At 58.7% G+C, this 22786-nt stretch overlaps 1 protein-coding gene across 4 annotated transcripts in view; it reads left to right on the plus strand.

The window, feature by feature from the left end:
* AXIN2 (axin 2) overlaps positions 1-18545 on the plus strand; it is a 28445-nt gene extending 9900 nt beyond the window's left edge. For 3 of the 4 annotated variants that reach the window (XM_070388936.1, XM_070388935.1, XM_070388937.1), the window contains exons 3-11: positions 965-1105; positions 8209-8311; positions 10861-11001; positions 11097-11614; positions 11725-11892; positions 12165-12401; positions 12827-12922; positions 14105-14272; positions 17261-18545. In XM_070388936.1, the coding sequence (XP_070245037.1) occupies positions 965-1105; positions 8209-8311; positions 10861-11001; positions 11097-11614; positions 11725-11892; positions 12165-12401; positions 12827-12922; positions 14105-14272; positions 17261-17387 (1699 nt within the window). In that variant the 3' untranslated portion in view covers positions 17388-18545. The remainder of the gene's footprint in view (positions 1-964; positions 1106-8208; positions 8312-10860; positions 11002-11096; positions 11615-11724; positions 11893-12164; positions 12402-12826; positions 12923-14104; positions 14273-17260) is intronic. The other variant, XM_070388938.1, reaches the window with a different exon arrangement.
* The last annotated feature ends 4241 nt before the right edge of the window (positions 18546-22786 follow it).

Below are 22786 nucleotides of genomic sequence, written 5' to 3' on the forward strand. Positions count from 1 at the left end.
GTCCATTGAGTCAATGATGCCATCCAACCGTCTCATCCTCCATCACCCCCTTCTCCTTTTGCCCTCAGTCTTTCCCAGCATCAGGGTCTTGTCCAGTGAGTTGACTGTTCCCATCACTGGTGGTAGCTCTTGGTTTCTTTAACGTTTTAAACTGAGGGCCGGGTTAGGCCCTTTATAAGGTCTGTTCTGCTGTGAAGTGTTACAGCGCTAAGTGTCACTTGTCTGCTTTAAACTGAGGGGTCGGGTTAGACCCTTTGTAAGGTCTGTTCTGCTGTGAAGAGTTACAGCTCTAAGTGTCACTTGTCTGCTTCGTCGCTGCAGCTGGAGGGCAGGTCCCGAAGGCAGGACCCCCCACACACACCTTCATTCCAGCCCCGGTGCCCACCCTCCTCGGGGCTCTTCTGCCCAGCTGTGCAGCAGCTCCCTGCCCGCCCCCCACCTCAGTCTGACCCAGGCCCCCTGGATCCCACGGCTGCTGGGAAAGCCTCAGGCCTCTCCCCCACCCCGCCGCCACCCAGGGTGGAGGACCTGCTGCTGCGCTTCGCTTCCCTGGCCCCCACCCCCGTGTCCCGTCCAGGGTCACCGGGCCCACCGGGCCCAGGGAGCATCCCCACCACCCCACCAGTTCCTCCACCGGGGAGCCCGGACACCCACCATGGGTCAGTCGTCCTGGCTCTCACGCTGGAGTGTCTTTTGACACTGAGGCTAGTCCTGTGTGAAGAAGCAGAGAGACGGGCTGAGGGGGAGTCATCCGGATGGGTCCCACACCCACTGGCTGCGGTTCTGTGATCCAGGGCCCCCCGGGCACGTCTGTGAAATGGGCACACGACCTCTTCACCCTGGTGGCCTCGAGGATCAGATGAGGTCAGCGGGCCCTGGGCGGCAGGCGGGGGACTGTCCCAGGGTCTCCCGGGCGCCCGGGCTGGGGCGAGAGTCGGGATGCGAGCTGTGCCTTTCTCCGCAGGTCCTTCAGGAGGAGCGACCCCGTGAACCCGTACCACGTGGGCTCCGGCTACGTCTTCGCGCCGGCCGCCAGCGCCAACGACAGCGAGATATCCAGTGACGCGCTGACCGACGACTCCATGTCCATGACAGACAGTAGCGTGTAAGCGCCTTCTGCTTTCCCACCACGCGCCCGGCTGGCAGTGTGGCCCGCGGGAGCAGCGGGGCAGGGTCCTCGGCCGGCGTTGTGAAGCCCACCCGTGTCCGTGTGGGCGTCTGTTGGCTGGGACGGGAGTGAGCCGCTGGCGTGGCTCAGCTTTAATGCGGGAGGGTCCCTTGGAAGGCTTAGAGCCTTGAATGGGGATCGGAAGGTGTCTTCACAGAAGACACGTGAACTAAGGTAGACGGTTAAGGGCAGCGCCTGCAGGCTCCCTGAGTGCAGACGCCCACTTCTGCTTGTCATTTCGCCACTTTCCCTGTGGGCAGAAGAGCTTGGCGGGTCTTGAATCCAGGTGTTGCGTCTGCAGAACGGACAGGTGGGAGGCAGGGGGCGCGGGAGGCTGTGTCTGGGCTCAGTGACAGCGGAGTCCAGAAGCCCGAGTGCTCCCCAGGCCGCTGCGTGTGATGCCGCCTCTCGGATGGTTCAGTTCAGCAAGTGCCAGTGTGGTGCCTGCTCTGTCGCTGGGCGCTCTCTCCAGAGTTGTCTCGGATCCTGGCTCTTCTGCAGATGGACAGCTGGGGCTCCTGAAGGCAGTCCCAGCCATCAGGGTGGTCAGATGAGGTCAGCAGGCCATGGGCAGGGTCATGCTTTGAGCTGGAGGTCGTTTGAGGTCGTGCAGTGGTGACTTCTGTGGACGGAGAACAAGGATGCTCTGTGAGTCTCAGGTGTGTGGGGGTGGGGCGCTGGCATGGACCAGACATCCCCATCTCCTGCCAACTTTAACGATTCTGATTCAAGAGGCTCAGAGGTGGAGCCCAGCTGGGAACCACCACTCTAGAGGTGGTCTTTGGAGAGTCTTCCTCACACGCTCTGGAGTAGAGTCTGCTAAGGGGGCCGCTTTCTGCAGGCAAGCCTGTGCAGCTGTGGTTGCTTCTGGCGCACGTGTTTCCAGTCCGTCCCTCCTGCCTTCCCAAGACTTCCCAGCTCTTCTTCCAGTTTGCTTGAAATGATCTGGTTTCCATTGGCCAGAGATCTATTGCTTGGCCTGCGGCATGGAGCCGATTGAAAGGAAAGTGGACGGGTTGGTTTGAGACTTGACTGTTGAGTTTCCCGGTGGCTTTTATTGTATCACCTCAGATTCCCCCGTTAGTAAAAGGAGAGAGACGTTTAAGGTGAGATTTAATACAAGAATAGCTCTTTGGCTTGAGTGAAATGGAGAGAGGGAAGCCGTCATTCATCCAACATGAAGAGATGAGGGCTCTTACAGAGGTGAGGTTTCCATCGTTATTGTACTTGGAAAATACATATTTCTTAAAACAGTGTTTTTGCTCTCTCCTTATTAAATAGTATTAGACAAGATGTATTCTGTTTCTTGGTCCAATAATTAATCTGAAGTTCTGTTTTCATACCACGTTGTAATATGATCTCACAGAATTCAACATTGTATACAGCTTTCTGCCCCCAGGAGGCTTCCCTGGTGGCTCAGACAGTAAAGGATCTGCCTGCAATGCAGGAGACCTGGGTTCGATCCCTAGGTCAGGAAGATCCCCTGGAGAAGGGAATGGCAACCCACTCCAGTACTCTTGCCTGGGAACTCCCATGGACAGAGGAGCCCGGCAGGCTGTAGTCCATGGGGGTCACAGAGTCAGACACGACCAGGAGACTGACGTTCCCACTTTCACACTTTCTGCCCCGAGGGGCACCGGTGCCTCCCCCACCCCGAAAGCACGTCTCTTTCCTCTCGGCCACGCTGCTCCTGTCCTTCTCCGCCTGTGTGCTCGTTTCTAGCACCACTTTCCCTCTGGTTCTTAACTAGAGTGTGGATTGCATGGGAGTCAGTGTTACGTGTAAAACAGGAGTGTAAGTTGGGTCTGAATGAGGGTATTGAGTGAATCTCCTTAGTTAAACATAGTTGACTTAAGACTGTGAGGCTTCTATTTAGTTTTCTTAGAGATTATTTTTGGCTTGCCTCCTGCTCTGCGTCACTGAGGTGTTATTCTGGGTTTGGGATGAGGTAACTTGGGTGTAGTCCCCATACCTGGCTGAGCCTCACAAGACCCAATCAGAAAAACTGGCCACCGCTCATGGCTCTCAGATGGGGCAGGAAGGCCTGGTGCTCCTGTAACTGCTCCCGTCAGAGACAGAACTGAGGTCCAGCCCACAGGCCCCTGCCCTCAGCCTGCTCCCGCTCCCCCCATGAACAACCGCAGTAATAGGACCAGTTGACAAGGAGATCTTTGAGCTACCCTGAGTCTCTATTTATTAGTGACCACACAGCTTTCTTTTTTAATGACTTAGTGAAGCATTAGTTGCTCGGTCATGTCTGACATTTTGCGACCCTGTGGACTGTAGCCCACCAGGCTCCTCTGTGGACTTCTCCAGGCAGGAATACTGGAGTGGGTCCCTGTTCCATTCTCCAGAGGATCTTCCCGACCCAGGGATCGATCCCAGGTCTTCTGCGCTGGCAGAGCCGCCAGGGAAGCCCTAATGACTTGGGGCTGGGGTTGGGGGGAAGGTCTAACTCCTCCCCTGCCCCCTCTGCCCTCCCCCTCTTCTTTAGACCCTGCCCGGAAAGAAGGCATCCTCAGAGGTGACTTCAAAGCCCTTACCCTCCCCCACCTTTAGCTAAAGCGCTGTGTACTTAAGGTGCCCAGAGCGCAGGAAGAAGTGAGCTGTCCTGGGTCAGCATGTGGGCCAGGAAGGTCTGGGTGGGTGGGGAGGCTGAGGCGGACCCCTCGCGCAGCAGCTGCTCTCTAGGTGCTCACAGTGGGTGCCCTGGGTCCCAGGTGGCGGGACCTCAAGGCAGGGTCTGCTCCCGCCTCGGCATGGCCCCCTTGAATGGGGATGAGTAAACCAGGACACCAAGGCTGAGGGTTGCGGGGGGCCTGGGGCCCTGAGGCCCACGCCCTGGAGCCTGCCTTCCTAAGGTCAGTGCCGGGGGCATGGGGGAGTGCGTGGCTCTGTTCGCCCAGCCTCGAGGGCAGCTTGCTGGATGCAGCCATCCGTCCCCAGTTCCACGTTCTGATGCCCCTGGGCCCACAGTTCCCATCAGCGTGGGGCCGCCTCCCGCTGCCTACGCAGGGGTGCACAAAGGGTCTCAGGACGAGAGCTGCTCTGACGGGCGGGACTGGGCTTGGAGATCCTAGGGGTCCCGGGCCCATTGCCTTGGCAGACACGGAAAGCCCGCTGGGCGAGGCACTTTCTGGCCGCTGGCCCGGCGCCGGGCGGATCCCTGGCTGGGATTCGACCCTCTTCAGCTCGGCCAGTTGCGGCCCGGCACGGTGCGGAGCGCGGGGGATGAAAAGATGAGCTGAGGCGCTTTCAGCCCATTGTCCACTTGGGGAAGCTCAGGGGTGAGAGGCAGCAGGCCCCTTTGAAATCTCCTCGCACGAGTGAATAGGACCCCCGTAAAGCATGAAAAGGGCCCTGGCTGCTTCTCCAGGGCACAATAGCCAGCAAGGGATTGGCCGCCCTGCTGGGGGCTGGGGAGGGGCGCAGCTTGGGCTGGGGGGACGGGGGTCACGGGCCGCCTTCAATAGACTCCAGAAGGCTGGAGTTCATTAGACGCAAGCCTGGGGAAGCCTTGGTCTCATTTGCCACAGAACCAGTGAAGTCTGGGGACCTCTGCCTGAGGCTAGGGAGAAGTTGGGCTGGGCGGCCTTGCCCTGAGGGTATTCAGGGAGCCTCGGGGGCCAGAAGGCCAGGGCCTGCTGCCCACTGCTGGTTCCCCGCTAAGCAGAAAGTCCCATTAAAGATGGCTGGGGATTTGAGTCTTTGCACAGGCCTCTGAGAAGGCCATTTTACGAGCCTGTTGTTCCAAAACCTACATTCTCAGAAGAAATGACTTTTTTTAATCTTTTTTTTTTTTTTGAAAGTTAGACTCCCAGCCAAGTCCTCAAGCCCAGTCCTTGGGCAGAAGGATTGGGGGGGGAGGGTGGGCTGAATACACCAGGAGCAGTAGGTTCCTGCCACCCAAGTGTGGCCTGTTAGGAAGTGAAAGTTGGGAGGCCAGCGTGGAGGTGGCACCCTGACTTCTCTCTCTGCACAGAGCTGCTTCTGAAGTCAGTGTCTGCTCAGGGTGTCACAAAATCAGCCCGAGATGCGTTTCTTGCAGAGGGTGGTCCAGGTCATTTTATTTATTTTTATTTCCTTTTATCTTATTTATGGGTTTATTCTGGTCCCCGGGGAAAGCGTCCGAGTGAACTTCACATAGTGCCTTATCTTACAAACCAGCCCTTTGATGTTGGCTGTGATCAGAGGCCGCCCTCGGAGTGGTGGCCAAACGGAAATGCAAGTGGACACGTGTGCACGTGAGCCTGCTATTTCAAAGCTCCCGGAAAGCAACATTCAGGTTAGGCCGGGCACGGCCCAGTCAAAAGGCTAAGCTAATTGGCTCGGCTTAAATGGCAGCTAAGTGGAGTCCACACTTCAAAACCGTGCTCCCCAGAAACAGCTGGGCCCAGCAGCAGGCTCGCTAGCTAAAATGTTTATAATTAAAGGAGACTGTTCAGGGACCAAGACTTGGGCGCACATCAGCTCACAGTCCTGAGAAGCCAGGAAACTGATCACAGACTCTCATAGAGCCTGGATGAAAAGAAGAGAGGCCCCTTCTGGAATGAGGGGCTGTTTTGGTAGAAGATTCTTGGCTGTGGGGAGGAGGGGGGTGGATTAAAGCCACATTTCCCTGAAGGCGCCTGGTAAGCCTCTGAGCTGGGTTAGAAGCTCCCTTTTCTGCGCTGGCCACAGGTTTTCGCGCCGGCAACCAGACCCTCCACCTTCCCTGGGTGCAGGGGGCTGCTGGGTGCTGGTCGCAGGGGTGTTTCCAGAACTCACTCGTTCCTCTGCCTTCAAGTGGCCCGTGACGTGCCCCCCCACCTCCCTTTCTCAACTGCCTCCCCAGCTCACCTTTCTGTCTCCTCTTTTCTATGGAAGCCTTAGCACTGCTTTCATCTTGGGAGGCAAGGGGTGAGGTGCGGAGGCTGCCAGAGGGTGCTCAAGGTCAGAGCCTTGGAGGGGCGGGTGGGGCCCCTATGTGCCTCACAGGGAGATCCTGGTGTGTCCAAGAGAGTTGCTGGCAGGATGTGGACCTTATCTTGTAGTCCTGGGGCAGCAGGAGTTGGTCAGACAAGCATGAGACCCAAGCTGTGGGTCCCCACTGTGACCCCCACCCCACAGGTGATTTTAGGTGGGGGCAGGGAAACCACCTGGGCTTCCCAGGGGGCGCTAGTGGTGAAGAACCTGCCCGCAACGCAGGAGACACAAGAGATGCGGGTTGGATCCCCGGGTCAGGAAGATCCCCTGGAGGAGGAAATGGCAACCAGTCCAGTATTCTTGCCTGGAAAATCCCATGGACAGAAGAGCTGGCGGGTTACAGTCCTTGGCGCCACACAGAGTTATACCACAGTATTATACAAGGAGACCTGTTGGCTTTCTTAGACACAACTGATGCTCCCCCACCACTGACAAGCCAGGGGCCTGATGACGAAGAAAATGCCAGGGAAAGGGAAATAGCCAAGCAGCTCATTCCAACATTTGCTGCCTCGAAGGATGATTCAGTACGCAAACGTCTGAACCCCGAGGCTTTTGTAAATAAATGGCTTCCGAAAGGAAGAGCTTTGGGGATATAATCACACCTTGACCATCCAACAGCTTCCAAGAACAAAAGTCTTTTAAAAACGTCCTCACAACTCCAGGTCCTGCTCTCAGTGAAGACTGGGCGGAGTGGAGGAGGATGTGGTGGTGCTGTTTTTAAACCTCTTCCATTTGCTTTCCAAAAGATATAATGATGGGGACTTCCCCTGGAGGTCCAGTGGTTAAGACTCTGCCTTCCAGTGCCAGGGGTGTAGGTTCATTCCCTGGTCAGGGAACTGGGATTCCTCCATGCCACAGGGTGAGGCCAGAAATTAAAAATAAACACAACATTGTAAATCAACCCTACTTCAATTTTAAAAAATAAAAATATAATCATAATATAAGGGCCTCTACTGCCTCCCTATCTTTGCTCAGAAATCACCTTTGTGGCAAGGACTTGACAACCCGCCCCCCCATTTAAAACTGCAGCTCCACCCCGCCAGCTGTCCTTGCTCCCCATTTCCACAGTGCGTTTCATCATAGTACTTACCACCTTCTCACTTACCGTGTTGTTGTTTAGTTGCCAAGTCATGTCTGACTCTTTCGCAGCTCCATGGATGGCATGCCCGCCAGGCTCTTCTGTCCGTGGGATTTCCCAGGCAAGAATGCTGGAGTGGGTTGCCATTTTCTGCTCCAAGGGATCTTCCTGACCCAGGGATCGAACCTGCATCTCCTGCATTGCAGGCAGATTGTTTACCACTGAACTTACATTTTGCTTTTTATGTTTCACTTGCTATGTATTAGAACACAAGCTTTATCAGGGAGTCATCTGCATATTTTATCCCCTCCCCTCACTGCTGTCTTGCCTGGAGCCTAGAATAAGCGCTCGCACATAGTAGGTGCTCACTTAATCTGGATGACTCATGCAGAACACCCGGAAGTAGGGGCTTTCTCTTTTACGCCCACCTTGGTCATGGATCTGAGAGTCCGATGGTTGGGGGCAGTGGGATTTGGAGCTGAGGGAAGGGAGGAGGCCAAGGACGCCTGCTGGTGACTGATGGGAGGGAGACATTCGGAAACAACCCGAGGTTGACTTGAGAGAAGTCTGCACCCCTGCACCAGCCCGGCTTAGTCTTCTGTGGGCCTGGTCCCCGTCCTTTCAGCACCGCCTGATGTACTTTAAGGCCCTGGCCCCCTGATTCCGGGTAATGCACTGCGGTGGTAGCAGACCACTGGAGGAAGCAAAGGGTCTCAGTGTCCTGCTGGGGGACCCTCCCTCCGCGTGGGCCCACTCCTAGGACCAGAGCACAGACCGAGCTCTTTCCAAGCTGGCGCTTCTTCCCTGAGCTGGAGCCGCTTCCAGAGAGGCCTGAGGGGCAGGGCGCCTGGGTCTTGGCTTGACGTCCCCTCAGGGTCCACCATGGCGCCCAGGGACAGGGGGCGGGCGGGGCGTCTGTCCTCGGTGGGAGCGCCGGAGGGCGCGTGTGCTGCGGCGTCCTCGTGAGCCGGTGGGTCCTGTCCTTCGTCTCCCTTAGAGATGGCGTCCCTCCTTACCGCGTGGGGAGTAAGAAGCAGCTGCAAAGAGAGATGCACCGGAGCGTGAAGGCCAACGGTCAAGTGTCCCTACCTCACTTCCCGGTGAGTGCACCTGCGCGGTGGGGGGCGGGATCTCGTGGGGGCGGGGCCCGGTGTGTGCGCCTTCGCGGTGCGGGAGGGGGAGTCTGCTGGGGGCGGAGCCTCGGGGGTCTGCTGGGGGCTCATGGGGTGGGGTGCCTCCGTGAGTGCACCTGCGCGGTGGGGGAGGGGGAGTCTGCTGGGTGTGGGGCCTCGCGGGGGTGGGGTCTGCCGGGGGCTCATGGGGCGGGGCCCCGTGAGTGCACCTGCGCGGCAGGGGTGGGGTCTGCCGGGGGCGGGGCCTCGTTGGGGGAGGTCTGCTAGGGGCTCGGGGCGGGGCCCCAGTGAGTGCGCCTGCGCCTAGGGGGGCGGGGGTGGGTCTGTGGGGGGCGGGGCCTCGTGGGGCAGTATCGTGGAGGCGGGGCCTGGGAGTGCAGTCTCCAAGTGGGTCAGCTCCGGGAACTGGAGGAAGGGAAGGCCCACCTGAGAGGTGTGACGGGGTTCATCAGGGTGTAACCCAGCGCAGAGGACCTCACAATGACCTATGCAACCCTCTCCATTTTCTCAACAAAGAAAGAGTTCTCTAAGACAAAGAAACCAAGGGGTTCCTTCCCAGAAACCAGGCCCCAAAGGTGACGTACGCTTTGCGTTGGGCGGCTCTGTTAGCTCCTTCTCCACAGAGACCAGACCCGCGCCGGGCGCATCGTAGGTCTCCCTGAGCTCTTGTTGACTGACTGACTGAACCAGGAGGCTGGCGGAGTCTGCCTCCTGCCGGGGCCAGTTACATCCCCGGGCCCTCTCCTCGTGTTGCCCGCCTGGCTCTGTCACTTCAGTCAGTGTTCCTCTTTGTACCATTTCTGCTCCAAAGCCCTGGAGATCAGTTGTCCCTCCTGTTTCCAGCCCCAGAACATGGCTTAGTGCCTGCCTGTTGAGTCTGCAGTCAGTGTTTGAGGATCCATGAGTGCTTCTTTCTGTGCTTGAGACGAGAGGCCAGCGGGGTGTGGAGGGCTTTTCAGGGACCTCCCTGGTGATTTCCAGGTCCTGGAGGGCAGCCAGCCCCCGGCCCCTGCACGCAGGGGGCCACCCTGCCCTGTCTAACTGCTCCCTGGGGAAGGCAAGAGAGTGCGCAGCTCAGAGCAGCATCTGTTTCCGAGTCCTTCCTGCCAGCCACAGAGAACCCAGCTGGCTCACTGGTTATGTCGCATATAGAAAATCAGCTCGTCGAGTTGCTGGTCCCATGTTGCATTAGTGTGTAGACTGTTGCAACTTCTCTCCGAAGCTCCTGGAACAGTCCAGGGCACTCAAATTTGTGAAAACAGCCGATGAAGATGGCTTTTCTGGGGATCTCTAGAGCCCCCCTTCTCAATCACCGTCTCCTCACCCCAATACAACAGTATCGATGCGATGTATATATTTTGATTTGGTGGAGCCAGGGTGCTAGGGGGAGTTTTGTGCATTTAAGAAAAGTTCTGTTGCCCAGGCTTGTAAATTACATGATTTTTGTCCTGGGGAGTGCAAACCCGCCTTCTCCAGGAGGCAGCACTTTGCTGGGGGTTGGGGGGGATGGTGCTGCATGGAGCCAGCCTGGGTGAGATGGCAGCCATCTCTAGATGGGCCCTCCCCTCCCGGAGTCCTGTGGCTCTGCGGTTGCCGTGGTGAGGCTCAGTTCATTGCTGAAGTGGGGAGATGCTGGCCTCTGCAGGTTGGCTTTCTGTTGCCCATCCCCCACCCAAGAAAAGGGCCAAAGCAGGAGGAAAGTGAGGGGAGGAGGCAGAAGGACCAGGGGTTGGGGTGGGGGGCTTAGGACGACAGGAGGGGACAGAGGGCCGGCGGCGGGGGTTCTCTGTCGGCTGCTCTTGGCAGTGTTCTAGTGCCTTTTTATATTCCACACTTGACTTGGAGATGTTCCCTTCTCCCTTGATAGATCAGCTTCAGGCAGCCAAACTCAGCAGTGTTCTGCTACTAGCCCGCAGCAGCTTTCTTCATTTTCTGTACAAAGAGATGGGAGGAGGGGTGGGCCAGAACGAGGGGGGTCGGTGCAGTGTTAGACAACACCACCTCAAAGGTGCACAGTGTGCAGCCAGGGAAGAAATTACCACTGCTTCTGATCTGGGCCCTGTGACTCCTTTATTTTTTTTCCTTTTGCTCCCCCCTACCTCTCTTCCAATCTTATTTTTTCACATTCCCAACTCCCTTTCTGTTTAGACTCATACTTTTTATTCCTTGAGTTGCGCTCTCCCCTCCCCATTGCAGAGAGCTGCCTTTTTTTTTTTTTTTTGATGTTTGACAACAGTCTTTGAAGATTTTCAACTTCAGAGTAGCGACTGATGGGCTGGTTGTACTACAGAGGGAGCGCACGCGGCTTCTCGGAGTGCGACCAACTGCTTGTGCCCACGGCGCACGGCCGGGGACCATGGCTCTCCATGAGACTGCGGCGCCGGCGCATAAAGCGGCCATGCCACCCGGGCCCCGCGCTGCCCAGTCTCCAAGCAGCCGTGGACCTGGCCGCATCCCGACGCCCGTTCCCCAGCCCGGGCAGCCCCCTGATCACGTCTCCTCCCCGTGCCCCGCAGAGAACCCACCGGCTGCCCAAGGAGATGACCCCCGTGGAGCCTGCCGCCTTCGCTGCTGAGCTCATCGCCCGACTGGAGAAGCTGAAGCTGGAGCTGGAGACGCGGCACAGCCTGGAGGAACGGCTGCAGCAGATCCAAGAGGTGGGGGCCGCACCGTCCCCCCCGCCCCGGATTAGCGGGGGAAGGGGCTTCTGCTGACCCGGGCGACTCCCAACCAACGCTGCCTTCCCTTCCAGGATGAGGAGAAGGAGGGCGTGGAGCTGGCACCGGGCTCACGGGAGGCAGGGCCCGCGCCACACGCGCTTTGCCTCCTGCCATCCAGCAGCTACGAGGAGGACCCGCAGACCATCCTGGACGACCACCTGTCCAGGGTCCTCAAGACCCCCGGCTGCCAGTCCCCGGGTGTGGGCCGCTACAGCCCCCGCGCACGCTCCCCTGACCACCACCACCGCCACCACCTCCAGTCGCACCGTGCGCTGCCCCCGCCTGGGGGCCCCCTGCCCGCCGCGGCCGTCCCAGCCAGCTGCTCCCTCCTCGGGGCCAGGGGCTTCGTGAGCAGGCAGGCCACGAAGCACATCCACCACCACTACATCCACCACCACGCCGGCCCCCGGACCAGGGATGAGGCGGAGGCCGAGGCCGCCCCGCGGGCGCGCTGCCCCTGCCCAGTCCCCGGGGGCGCCGACTACTCCTGCTGCGCCAAGTGCAAGAGCCACCCCGGGGTCCCCGAGCCCCCTGGGGCTGCCCAGCTTGGGTGAGTGACCCTGTACGAGGGTGGGGCAGCGGGACTTGGTGGCAGGGAGGGGTGGGGTGGCGGAGGCGGTCGGGGTTGCTGAGATGGACACGCTCCTCTGTCCCCACCAGCAGCCGGGGCGGTGCCCCCCCAAGACGAAGCACAGCGCCAGCCAGGGAAGCCGGGGCCCCCGGTGGAATGGGGTCCCTGCAGCCGCCTGGGGAGGAAGGAGACAGGGCGCAAGTCGTGTGGCAGTGGGTGCTGGAGAGCGAGCGGCCGGGCAAGCCCAAGCCCCACAGGTGAGCTGCGGCGCGGCCCGCCCCAGGGCATGGGGGCGGACTGGCCACGCGGCCCGAGCCAAAGGGCAGTGGGCGCTGCCCTCCCAGGGCGAGCGGCTGCGCTGAGACCGCAGAAGTGCCGCATCCTGGCAACGCCGGGTGGTGGTATGGCCCAGCTGTTTTTTGTTTTTTTTTTTTTGCTCTCCAGAGGCAGGATGAAGAGCTCGCTGGTGGAGTCACATTTTCCAGTTTTTCTAACCGCATTTCATACCCTCTCCACCTTCCTCCTCCAGCGCCCAGAGCACCAAGCGGGCCTACCCCACGGAGTCAGCCCGCACATCCCCAGCCGAGCGGGCCGGCCGCCACCACCTGTGGGGGGGCAGCACTGGGCACCCCCGCGCCGTCCCCCGGGCCCACCCGGCATGCACCCAGGACTCCTCGGTGCCTCCCTTGACCCCGCCTAACACCCTGGCCCAGCTGGAGGAGGCATGCCGCCGGCTGGCCGAAGTGTCCAAACCCCCGAAGCAGCGGTGAGTGGACCAGCCGCAGCGGTCAGGGGAGGGGCAGGCCGGAGGACCCCTGCCTTGAGGTCCAGCCGCTCTGACGGGCTCACTGGATCTGGCCAGTTGTGTCTGCAAGGAAGAAAAGGAATCTCTGAAATTCCTTGCAAATCCCATTACCTGAGGAATGTCCCAGTCGGCTGGAGCTGTGAGACGAGCTTCAAGGCACCGTGACCTGCTGGGGATCCAGTGCCTGCATCCCTCGGCCTGAGCAGGCAGTGTGCAGTCCCAGGGGCCCAGGGCTTAGCATGGCTGGGCCAGCCCCTGGGAGCTCCTGTCCACACAAGACCGGGGTGGGGCTCCCCCCGGGGGAAGTCGGAGTCTGGGGAGGCTGGTTCTCTGTTTTCCCTTGGCCCCAGGGATGGGGCTTCCCTCTCAACCTTTCCCGTCCTCAGGTGCTGTGCGGCCGGTCAGCAGAGGGACAGGAGCCACCCGGGCCCCGGGATGCCAGGCACCACACCCTTCTCCAGCCCGAGCCCGGCTTCGGAAGAGTGAGTGTCTTGGCCTGGTGACGCTGAGGTCCACCCAGAGGCTTTGTGTTTTCTGGGTATTCATGTCAGGGGTTGCAATTTTTGAAAACTTTTTTAGGCTATAAAATCATCTTGATTTTAACATCCAAGACAAGGAACAGTAAACCCAGATGGTGCCATAGATCAGAGTCTGGAAAACCCCTGTTCATGCAGAGGAATGCGTGGTGACTTGTAGTAACACGCAAGTGTTCTTTCGTGAAGTGGTGGTTGGCTCAAGGTCGCAAGCTCAGAGCAAAGCCTTTAGCCTCTGGTTAGAGAAACCCAAACACAGATGGAAAAGTTGTTCCTGTTCACCTGGAAGGCTAGCAGGTTGAAAACGTCTGTGTGGAACTGAGCAGGAAGGCCCTTCTGCCTGGTTGCAGAGACAGACGAAGGGCCCATCCTTGCTGTCTTGCGGGGGCCGGGATTGGGGGGTGGTGGGAAAAGCATCTCCCAGCCGGTGCCCCGGTTCCTGTTGTCGAGTTATACTCCTGTGACTGGACAGGAAAGCCAGGCTTCGTTTCGTTCCATGATGGGGTGTGAAAAAAGTGGTCAGCTGCTGAGATCTAAAGTGGTCGAAATCATTCACTTGTTCTTTCTTAGTTGCTCCATCATGAGTAGTGTTCAAAGAGAGAAAAAAAATCTCTACAACGTTTTAATTGGTTGACCTTAAGTTGACCAGCTGTCTGGGCCTATTGCTTTTTTTTTTTTTTTTTTTTAGCCATTCTGCAAAAACTCAGAAGTTGCAGTGACTGAGGCCTGATCCCCACACACCCCCACCATGGTCCCTGGCGTTCCAAGTTCACACCATCCCTGGGTAGAGGCAGAAACCACAGACCCTGATTGGGGCAAGTGTGGTGTCCTGGTCACTCTGGGAGGGTTGCTATCTTTTGGGGCAAGTTCCCTGTGGGTGCCCCCCAATGGACATTTCTCTGTCCTCTCATTGGGCAGCACACACATCTGTGTGCCCTGCACCGATGACCAGGGGAGGACCATGTGTCCAGCACGGTGGCTCCCCCGACGCAGGGCCCCTGCCCAGTGCCCTCAGCACATTCAGCTGCAGCCTCACCTCTGAAGACACCCGTTTGCAGACCTTCTGGGTGTGTGCGTGCGCTCTGACCGCTTTCAGATGCTGGACTTGTGGCTTTTCCATCTCGTTTTCAGCCACAAGGAGCCCAAGAAGCTGGGAGGGATGCATGCGCTCCAGGCCAGCGAGCTGGTGGTCACTTACTTCTTCTGCGGGGAGGAGATCCCCTACCGGCGGATGCTGAAGGCCCAGAGCCTGACCTTGGGCCACTTTAAGGAGCAGCTCAGCAAAAAGGGAAACTACCGGTGAGCGTCCTGGGGCTTTCCTCTGCTCCAGAGCCTGTTTGCTCAGAACCGAGAGCCAGGTCGCCTCTCGGCCCCCAGACCTGCAGGGCCCGGGGGGGCAGGCTGCCTGGGGCTTTGCTCTGTCTCCTTTCCTCCGACTCCCCCACCCTTGCCCCTCCCAGAGATAGCACAGGGCCGGGACAGGCTTTCTCTAGCAGGAGAAGGGGACTCAGGAGCCAGGGGACAGCTCGCTTTGTCAGGAGAGCCGGGCAGGAGCCTGAAAGGGAGATCATGGAGAGAGCAGAGGAGTCGGACAGGCGGATGAGGAGGCTGAAAGGCGGCCCTCAGGCAGGTCCGGGAGAGCCGTCCACACGAAAGGCCGGTGGAAACCGCCACCCGTGACGGGTGGCATCGTGCCCCCTCAGCTCTGGATCCTGGGTAGCGTGAGGCAGGGTGGCCTGAAGCGGACAGAGGGCAGGACCTGTGGGTGGTTGTGGGGGCACGGGGCTGCCCACTCTTCCTGCCGGGACCTGGGGGAGACGCCCCACCGTCCCCCAGGCCTCGCCCCGCCTGCACGGTGCAGACCCCGCCCTGGTGTGCCAGCTCCAGGCGTCCAAGGAGGTCACTTTTCTCTCGCCTTGTCTGGTTCATCCAGAGTCCTAGCTGGCCTCGTCAGCTGCCTCCATCCCAGAGGAGAACACGGGTTGTGTCCCGCTGTGTCCTGGGTGCCATGTGCAGGGCCGGGACGAGGAGTGGGAAGCAGTGGGGGGCACGGGTCAGAGAGGAGCCCAGCTCGGGCGCAGAAGCCACCACCCCAGTGCCCCCCCGAGCGAGGAAGGGAGTGTGAGAACTTTAGCATCCCTTAGCAAGTGACCTGCTGGGTGCACACCATCTCTCAACCTGGTGAGCCCACCTCCAGGGCCTGAGACCCCTGCCCTTCAGAGCAGGCCCTCTGCAGCCCAGAATGACTTGGTTTGCAGGGAAGGGAGTAGGACTCAGGGCCAGGGCCATGCCAGTGATGGGCCACAGGCTTTGGGCCGGGCTGGGACCTTCCTGGTTCACACCTGGCAGAGACGGTTCTGGAGATGAGCAGAAGGGAGAATGGGTCTGGCTTATCTTGCACAGATCCAGGCGAGGATAGCGGCACAGGTGCCCCTCCAGGGACCCATGTGGATCTCAGCTTTGGCGCAGCTGGCCCTTGCGTGGGACCGTAGGTGACCTTCCGGGGGGCCCAGAGCACGGAGCAGGGCAGCCCCCGCTTGGGCACTCTGGCCACATCTGGCCCGGATCCTGTCTGTCCCGAGGCACGCTCAGCGAGCTGGGCTTTGAAGCCCCAGCCCTCCTCTGACGCGTGGACTCTGCACGCACATTCCTTGCTGATTGGATCAGGCTGTGGCGAGGGGGCCTCCCTGCCGCCCTTCCGGGCCGGAGCTGGACCCCTGGCCCCTGGTCTTCTCAGCCCGTGCGCTGCTGCACTCACCTTGCCTGCGCCGCCCCCCGCCCGCCAAATCCCAGCGAGGACAGGCCGGGGCGTGGGCTGCAGGGCAGGGCCCGGAGGGGAGCCGCCCTCACAGGCCAGATGCCCAGGAAGCAGGGCCTGAAGCGGGTCGCAGTGGTGAGAAGCCAAGGGCTACGCCTTTGAAGTCTCAAGGTCAGGGCTCCTGGAGGAGGTTGCGATTACGGACACGGTCACCAAGAGCCTCTGCTCAGAGAGGCCGGGAAGCCACCCTGCTCTGCTCCGTGCTGACCCCGAGGGCTGTGGGCCTGGGGTGCCAGGGCATCGGAGCCTCTCCAGGGAAACAAGACTGTTGTCTCCCCCCACCCCCCATCCACGGTGCCCTGTCTCGGCGGCCACCCAGGACCGGCGTCTCCAGCGCTGACCCCTGCAGCCCAGCCCCTTGAGTACCTCCAGCTGTCTCACCGTATCTAGCCTTATCGGCTTTGCGAGTACTTGGCCTGCCTTCACTGAAGAGCAGAGACATTTAGCTCTAAGCCAGGGGGCTGTGGGAAAGCTTTTTAAGGAGAAAAGATAAAAACAGAGGCCCCCCATACCCCTGAGACGCGGTTGCTCGTTTATTGTTTGAGAAGCTGTTCCCCTCCCCCGGGGGCCTCTGCTGCCTGAAGATGACAGCCTTCAGGGGCGAGTTTAGTCCGTCTGCGGGGTCTGCCTGGCAGGGGCCGGGGGAGGCAGAGGACATGGCACGGTGTCCAGGCAGGGGCGCGGGTGGGCCAGGCGGGCGGGACAGCAGTCGTCCCAGACGTGACCTTCCTGGGACAGGCTGGTCATCTGCGCCAGTGCTGTCAAGTGGCTTCAAGAAGGAAGGCCGGAGTGGGACCCAGGCCTTTCCATCCACACAGGATAGGGGCTTCTGGCGTTGGACCCTGGGGCAGGGGAGCGAGGGGACCGGGGCGGAGGGCAGAGTCACGGGGCAGCCTCGGTGGCCCCATGAAGCAGGGAGCTGCCCACCTCCCGTGGTGGTCACAGTGGAAGCAGCCAGTCCTGCTCCCCAGCTGTGCCTGAGCCCCTGGCTGTGCCCAAGCCTGGTCAGGCACTGGTGGGTGGGGAGGATCACAGGTACCAGCCTCCCACAGGCTTCACAGAATCAGATGGCTGAGTCTGGGGGCTCTTTGAGGGCCCCTCTCCCCAGGCTGCCCCTGCAGGTGAACTCCAAGCATGCTTTGCCCGCCCCCCCCCCCAAAAAAAAAAACTGGGGAGAAAGAAGCAGCTCTCTTCGTCAGTCCTGGACTGCAGGCTGCAGCCTTAGCGCTGGTGGCAGCTATGGAGGGGTGCGGGGAGGAGGGGCCTGGCCCCCGGCCTCCAGGCTGCCCACTTGGCTTTGCCCTTCACCCAGCCCAGAGGCTCTCACGGCAGATCCCACTGGTGATTTCCCTGCCAGCCCCGTGCAGCAGCGTTCTCAAGACCCCTTGGTCCCCCCTCTTGTTGACAAACTCTTCTCAAGACGTGTAGAAAGTGCAACTTCACCGAGCACGTTGGGTTTTCCCTTTAAGGTATTACTTCAAAAAGGCGAGCGACGAGTTCGCGTGTGGAGCGGTGTTTGAGGAGGTCTGGGACGACGAGGTGGTCTTGCCCATGTACGAGGGCCGCATCCTGGGCAAGGTGGAGAGGATCGACTGAGCCCTCCTCCGCCGGGGCGACCACGACCCCACCTTGCGAAGCAAGAGTGAAGATGCGGGACGAGTCCCACGGGGGCCTTCGCGGCTCCGCCCGGCGCTGCAGAGAGGAAAGCCAAGAGGAAAGCCGGAACTGCTCGCTAGAAACGGGACCACTCGGCGCCGGCGATGCTGACTGCCGGAGAGGCTGCCGCGTGTCCTGGGCGCCCCCCCGGGCCGTGAATCCAGCCCTGGCTCACCTGGACAGGAGTCCCTGCGGGTATTTATTGAACAGGCTTCCCGCGCCCCGCGTGTGGACGCGGGAGAGGGATTTTCCTGGTTCTCTGTCACCAAGAATTAAGCTCCGCGTGAAGACGGACCGTCCAGGGTGGCCTGCCGCCGGCACACGCGGAAATTGGTGCATTTTCCGCTCCCCCGCGACCCCACCCCACGCTGCTGTTTTTTCATGTAGGTCTGGAGGCCTGGTGTTGAGGTCCTGTCAATTGGATGATCGTGGCGGGGGACAGGCCTCCCTGGGGCCGAAGTCCATCCTGTGACTTCTGGGGCTCCCCACCAAGGCCCAGCCCCTCCACCCCACGGCCGACGCCTGCTGCAGCCGTGTGGTTCGCCTTGTGATTTATGGAAATAGCGGTCCTAGTCCTCGGCGTTTGCTACAGATTGCTCTCTGGACCCCAGACATTCTAGAAGCTACTCCTCACCTCACACCCGCCCTGCAAAGCAGCGGACAGCTTTGGGAAGACTGGCCCGAGCACCCTCCCTGCAGACACCTTCCTGTTGGCGTTGGGGTTTTCACGTTAACTCATAGCTGTGTCGGCCGTTGTCCCCTGAGCCCGCGTCTGTATATATTGTATGGAGAGAGTATTCACCACTGTCTCTGGAGCTTGCCCTTGAATCAGTACAGTACCTGTACCTGCACGGTGCCCACGCCGTGTGTCGCCCTATATTGAGGGCTCCAGCTTTCCCTTGTTTTTTAAAAGGGGTTTATGTACAAATATATTTTATGCCTTTTTATTACAAGTCTTGTACTCAATGACTTTTGCCATGGCATTTTGTTCTACTTATACTGTAAATTATGCATTATAAAGAGTTCATCTAAGGAAAATTACTTGGTACAATAATTATTGTAATTAAGAGATGTAGCCTTTATTAAAATTTTATATTTTTCAAAATATCAGCCTCATCCTTGAGTTCGCGGGGTGGAACTGGGGGAGTGGCACCCTTTTGTATGTCAATACCTTTGCTTGATTTTTCCCACCTGGCTCGAATCCATTTCTCTCTGAGCTGGAGGTCTTCTTATCCGATTGGTGTTTTGGAAAATGATTTCTTCAAAGTGACTGGGTTGCTGACTGGCTGAGGGTTTTCTCATGTGGGAGCAGATGTGGACAGCATCTCTGAAGTTCTCCCTGTCTACCACCTGCTTCATCAGCCTCCTCCTCGCAGCAGCTATCTGCCACCTGGCCAGGTAGGTACAGGTGACCAGGGGCTGGGGTAGGGTCCTTCCGGGAGCACTTGCATCTCAGGTGTGTCAGGGGTGAGCAACCTCTGGAGATGGTGAGCAGATCTTGACTGCCCTGGGGTCAGTGAACCACATCCGTCCCAGTGCCCATCAGCCACCCTCCCCCGGCTGGGTAGATCAGATGGCGCAGTGAGGAGCACACTGCTCACAGGGTGGTTGTCTTTGTGGACTGCTCTTCACCCAACAAACATCCCCTCCCCCTGCGTGAGCACTCAGGGCTGGGCCGCATTTCAGATCCCGGAGAGCAAGTCCATGTAGAGGAGTCCTAGGATGAACCCTTTCTGAAATAAGGGGAAAACGTGTGTGGGGGGCAGTAAATGAGTTTGGGGTTAGCATATACACATATTATATATAAAACAGATAACCAGCAAGGACCTACTGTTGGGCTTCCCTGGTGGCTCAGACAGTAAAGAATCTGCCTGCAGTGCAGGAGACCTGGGTTTGATCCCTGGGTTAGGAAGATCCCCTGGAGAAGGGAAAGGCTCCCCACTCCAGTATTCTGGCCTGGAGAATCCCATGGACAGAGGGCACTGGGGGGCTACAGTCCATGGGATAGCAGAGTCGGACACGACTGAGCGACTAACACTTTCAAGGACCTACTGGAGCACAGTCTACTCAGCATCCTGTGACAACCCGTAACAGAAGAATCTGAAAAAAAAAAAATATATATATGTATATTTGACAGTCACTGCTGAACATCTGAGACTAATACAGTGCTGTAAATCAGCTATACGTGAAAATAAAAATTTAAATAATTTTTAAATTTAAAAAGTCTACAAATAAATGCTGGAGAGAGTATAAAGGAAAGGGCCCCTCCTCCACTGCTGGTTGGTGGAATGTGAGTGGGTGCAGCCACTGTGGGCACAGTATGGAGTCTCCTCAGAAATCCAAAAGCAGAGTTATCACACAACCAGGACTCCCACTCCTGGGCATACACCCTGAGAAAGCCAGAATCCAAAAAGACATGTACCCCAACTTCCACAGCTGCACTGTACACAATAGCCAACACGGAAACAGCCTAAAACCCATCGAGAGAGGGATGGGTGAGGCTGCGGTCCACACGTGCAGGGGGACACTACTTGGCCGCAAAAATGAAACCATGTCATTTGCAGGAACCAGGAAGGACCTAGAGGGGATCTTACGAAGCGAAGTAAGTCAGAAAAAGACAAATACCGGGGGATATCACTTATATGTGGGATCTAAAATATGAGACAAATGAGTTTATCTACGAAGAGAAAGCTTTGACGGCAGTTGGGTGTGACTTCTCACAAGGTGGGTCTGCGGAGGCTCAGGCTGGCTTCCTGCTGCTGCTGGAAGCTGGTGCGGGCAGAGCAGGCAGAGGAGGCCAGGGTCCCGGCCGCGGGGCGCTGGGGGCCGGGCCAGCTTGCACTGTGCAGCCCCCACGCCAAGGTGTGATGGGGCTGCTCCTGGGCAGCTGGTGAGGGTGCGAGCGCGTCCAGGCTGCAGGACTCTGATCTTGGTCCTCAGGATGCAGGTGGCTGCAGCCCTCCCCTCCTGACTGGATGGGGGCTCCAAGCCGGGGTGCCCCAGACCCACTCCCAGAATCATAGGGTTCTTTCCAATCTGAAAATCCGCCTGCAATGCGGGAGACCCCGGTTTGGTTCCTGGGTCAGGAAGATCCCCTGGAGAAGGCGAAGGCTGCCCACGCCAGAATTCTGGCCGGGAGAATCCCATGGACTGTATAGGTCGTGGGGTTGCAGAGAGTCGGACGCGACTGAGCGACTTTCACTTCCAGTATTAGGAATGAAGAGACTCAAGCTGGTGGCGTGGTGGGAGACCTCTGGATTCCTCCCGTAAGAATCATGAGTTCCGACTCGGGCTTGGGGTTCAGAAGAACCTGAACCCACATCCCAGAGCCACTGTCTCTGTGGGAAGCTCCCCAGCAGCATGCACGAGGCAGAAAGCGGACGCGATGGCCGCTCGCACTCACTCTTCTCACTGTGACAGTCGGCTCCGCACGGGCGGCAGGGACTGGCCTCTGGGATCCTCAAACCTTGACTTCGTCTACAGAATCCACTGTGCCTTCCTCAGACGAGAGGGTCTTTGGTTTTATTCAAATTTTCCAAAGAAAAAGGTAAAATGCAAGACCTCCCTCCTCCAGCCCCGCCGGGTCTCCACTGGGAGCTGGTGATTCACAGCTGCCCACGCCGGACACCCCACCCCAGGGAGGCCCGGGGCACCCCCCTGGTCCTTCACCACCTCCCCTCTCTAAGCGCCAGCTGCCCAGCGGGTCACCTACCTCGTCTTCATTTCCTGGGTGCTTCCGGAAGCTCTGGCCCCCTTTTCTGATTGATCGCTCTCCAGTTCATCAGAGGAGCGTGCAGACCCTGGGCCTGAGTCCACTCTGGGCTGGCAGGAGCTCTTGCAGCTCCATCCTCACTCCCTGGATTAGTATTAGGAAATCCACCCCCACCCCACCCCACATCCTGCTGCAGCCTCTGGGCACTGGCCTGGCACGGAACCAGGAGGGGCAGGGGGCACCACGCCGGCTGGGGAGACGGAGACGGTCCAGCCGGAGCCTTGCTCTGGCCCCAGTGCATCTAAGGTTTGTCTTCATTACGTTTGAGCTTGCACCAGGGGTCCCGAACCTCCAGGCTGCAGACCAGTACCTCCAGTCAGATCAACGACAGCACGAGATTAAAGATAAAGCGCACAGTACACGTGAGGCACTTGAGTCATCCTGAAACCGTTCCCCTACCCGTGTCCGTGGAAAAGCCGTCTTCCACAAAACCGCTTGCTCCCGGGTGCCACAAAGGTTGGGGTTGCTGCCTTCCACAGCACCTGGAAATTCTCTGCAGCCCCCCACCTGGGGGACGGGCGGTTCATGGACTGGGGTTTTGCATAAAGGACCCTGTTTTCTTCTTTTCAACCCCCAGGATATGTTGGGATTATAATCATATTGTCAAAAGGAAGGAAATTGGAAGTCACCCCAGGGAAAATACTCCAGTCTATTTGAATAATTAGGTAAGGCTGGGCTTTTTGCTCCTGTTGGTTGGTCTTATTTAAAAAAAAAAAAAGATTCTGTGTGTGTGTGTGTGTGTGTGTGTGTGTGTTGGGGGCTTTAGCAGAGACCCGCCACAGACACAAGTGTCCACCTTGTCCAGGGCCCGGTTCCGAGGGCATAAGGCCCCTGGCTCCATCCACATGACTCTTGACTTCTCCGAAAGGGCTCATCTGCTCAGGGCCTTGGCCTGTCATTCTCTCTGCTTGGCTACCAGGATATAAAACACTTGGGAGAAATCACGGATTTTCTATCTCTAAAGATTTCCAGGTTGAGAAATGGTCCTCTTCAGGTCTGGAGGCTGCACCCTAGACTGTGTGAGCTGTCCGTCTCTTCCTCCAGGGAATTCTGAGTTCGGCACAGGCCTGGGGGTTTCTACAGTGTTTTCCAAGGGAAGCCATCAGCTACCTGGTGGCTGGGGGGCAGCCAGGGATTGCGGGAGGGGAGTCTTCCTGCCTCTGAGGGAAGGTTTCTGTCCTGGCAGGGACCCGCACTGGTAAAATGAGCCTCAGCTCCCAGCCCCAACCAGGCGGTGGGCGCTCTCTCTCGTGTCTGTTTCCAGGAGGGTAAAGACTTTTGCGATCGCCAGTTGTGCGGTTGGTTTGTGAGTCATTGTGGAGCACTTGGCCGGGCCGAAGACAGCAAGAAGCAATTAGTCCTCTGATCGACGCGGTTTGTCAACATAAAAGGTTTGGGCTGAAGGGCCGCCAGATGACACCCACTGCTTGGCACGCCCGCGATGGCCACAGGCCTTCGTTGTTTATTCCTCCCGCCTGAAAAACGCCCCGGGGGTGAGAGAAGGGGGCGGGCCCGAGCTGGAGGTGGGGCGCAGCTGCCGTCCATCTGAGCCCCTCCGCCGGCGGAG

This window comes from Bos mutus, chromosome 19 (genome assembly GCF_027580195.1).
Source record: "Bos mutus isolate GX-2022 chromosome 19, NWIPB_WYAK_1.1, whole genome shotgun sequence".
In the NCBI taxonomy this organism is placed as follows: Eukaryota; Metazoa; Chordata; class Mammalia; order Artiodactyla; family Bovidae; genus Bos; species Bos mutus.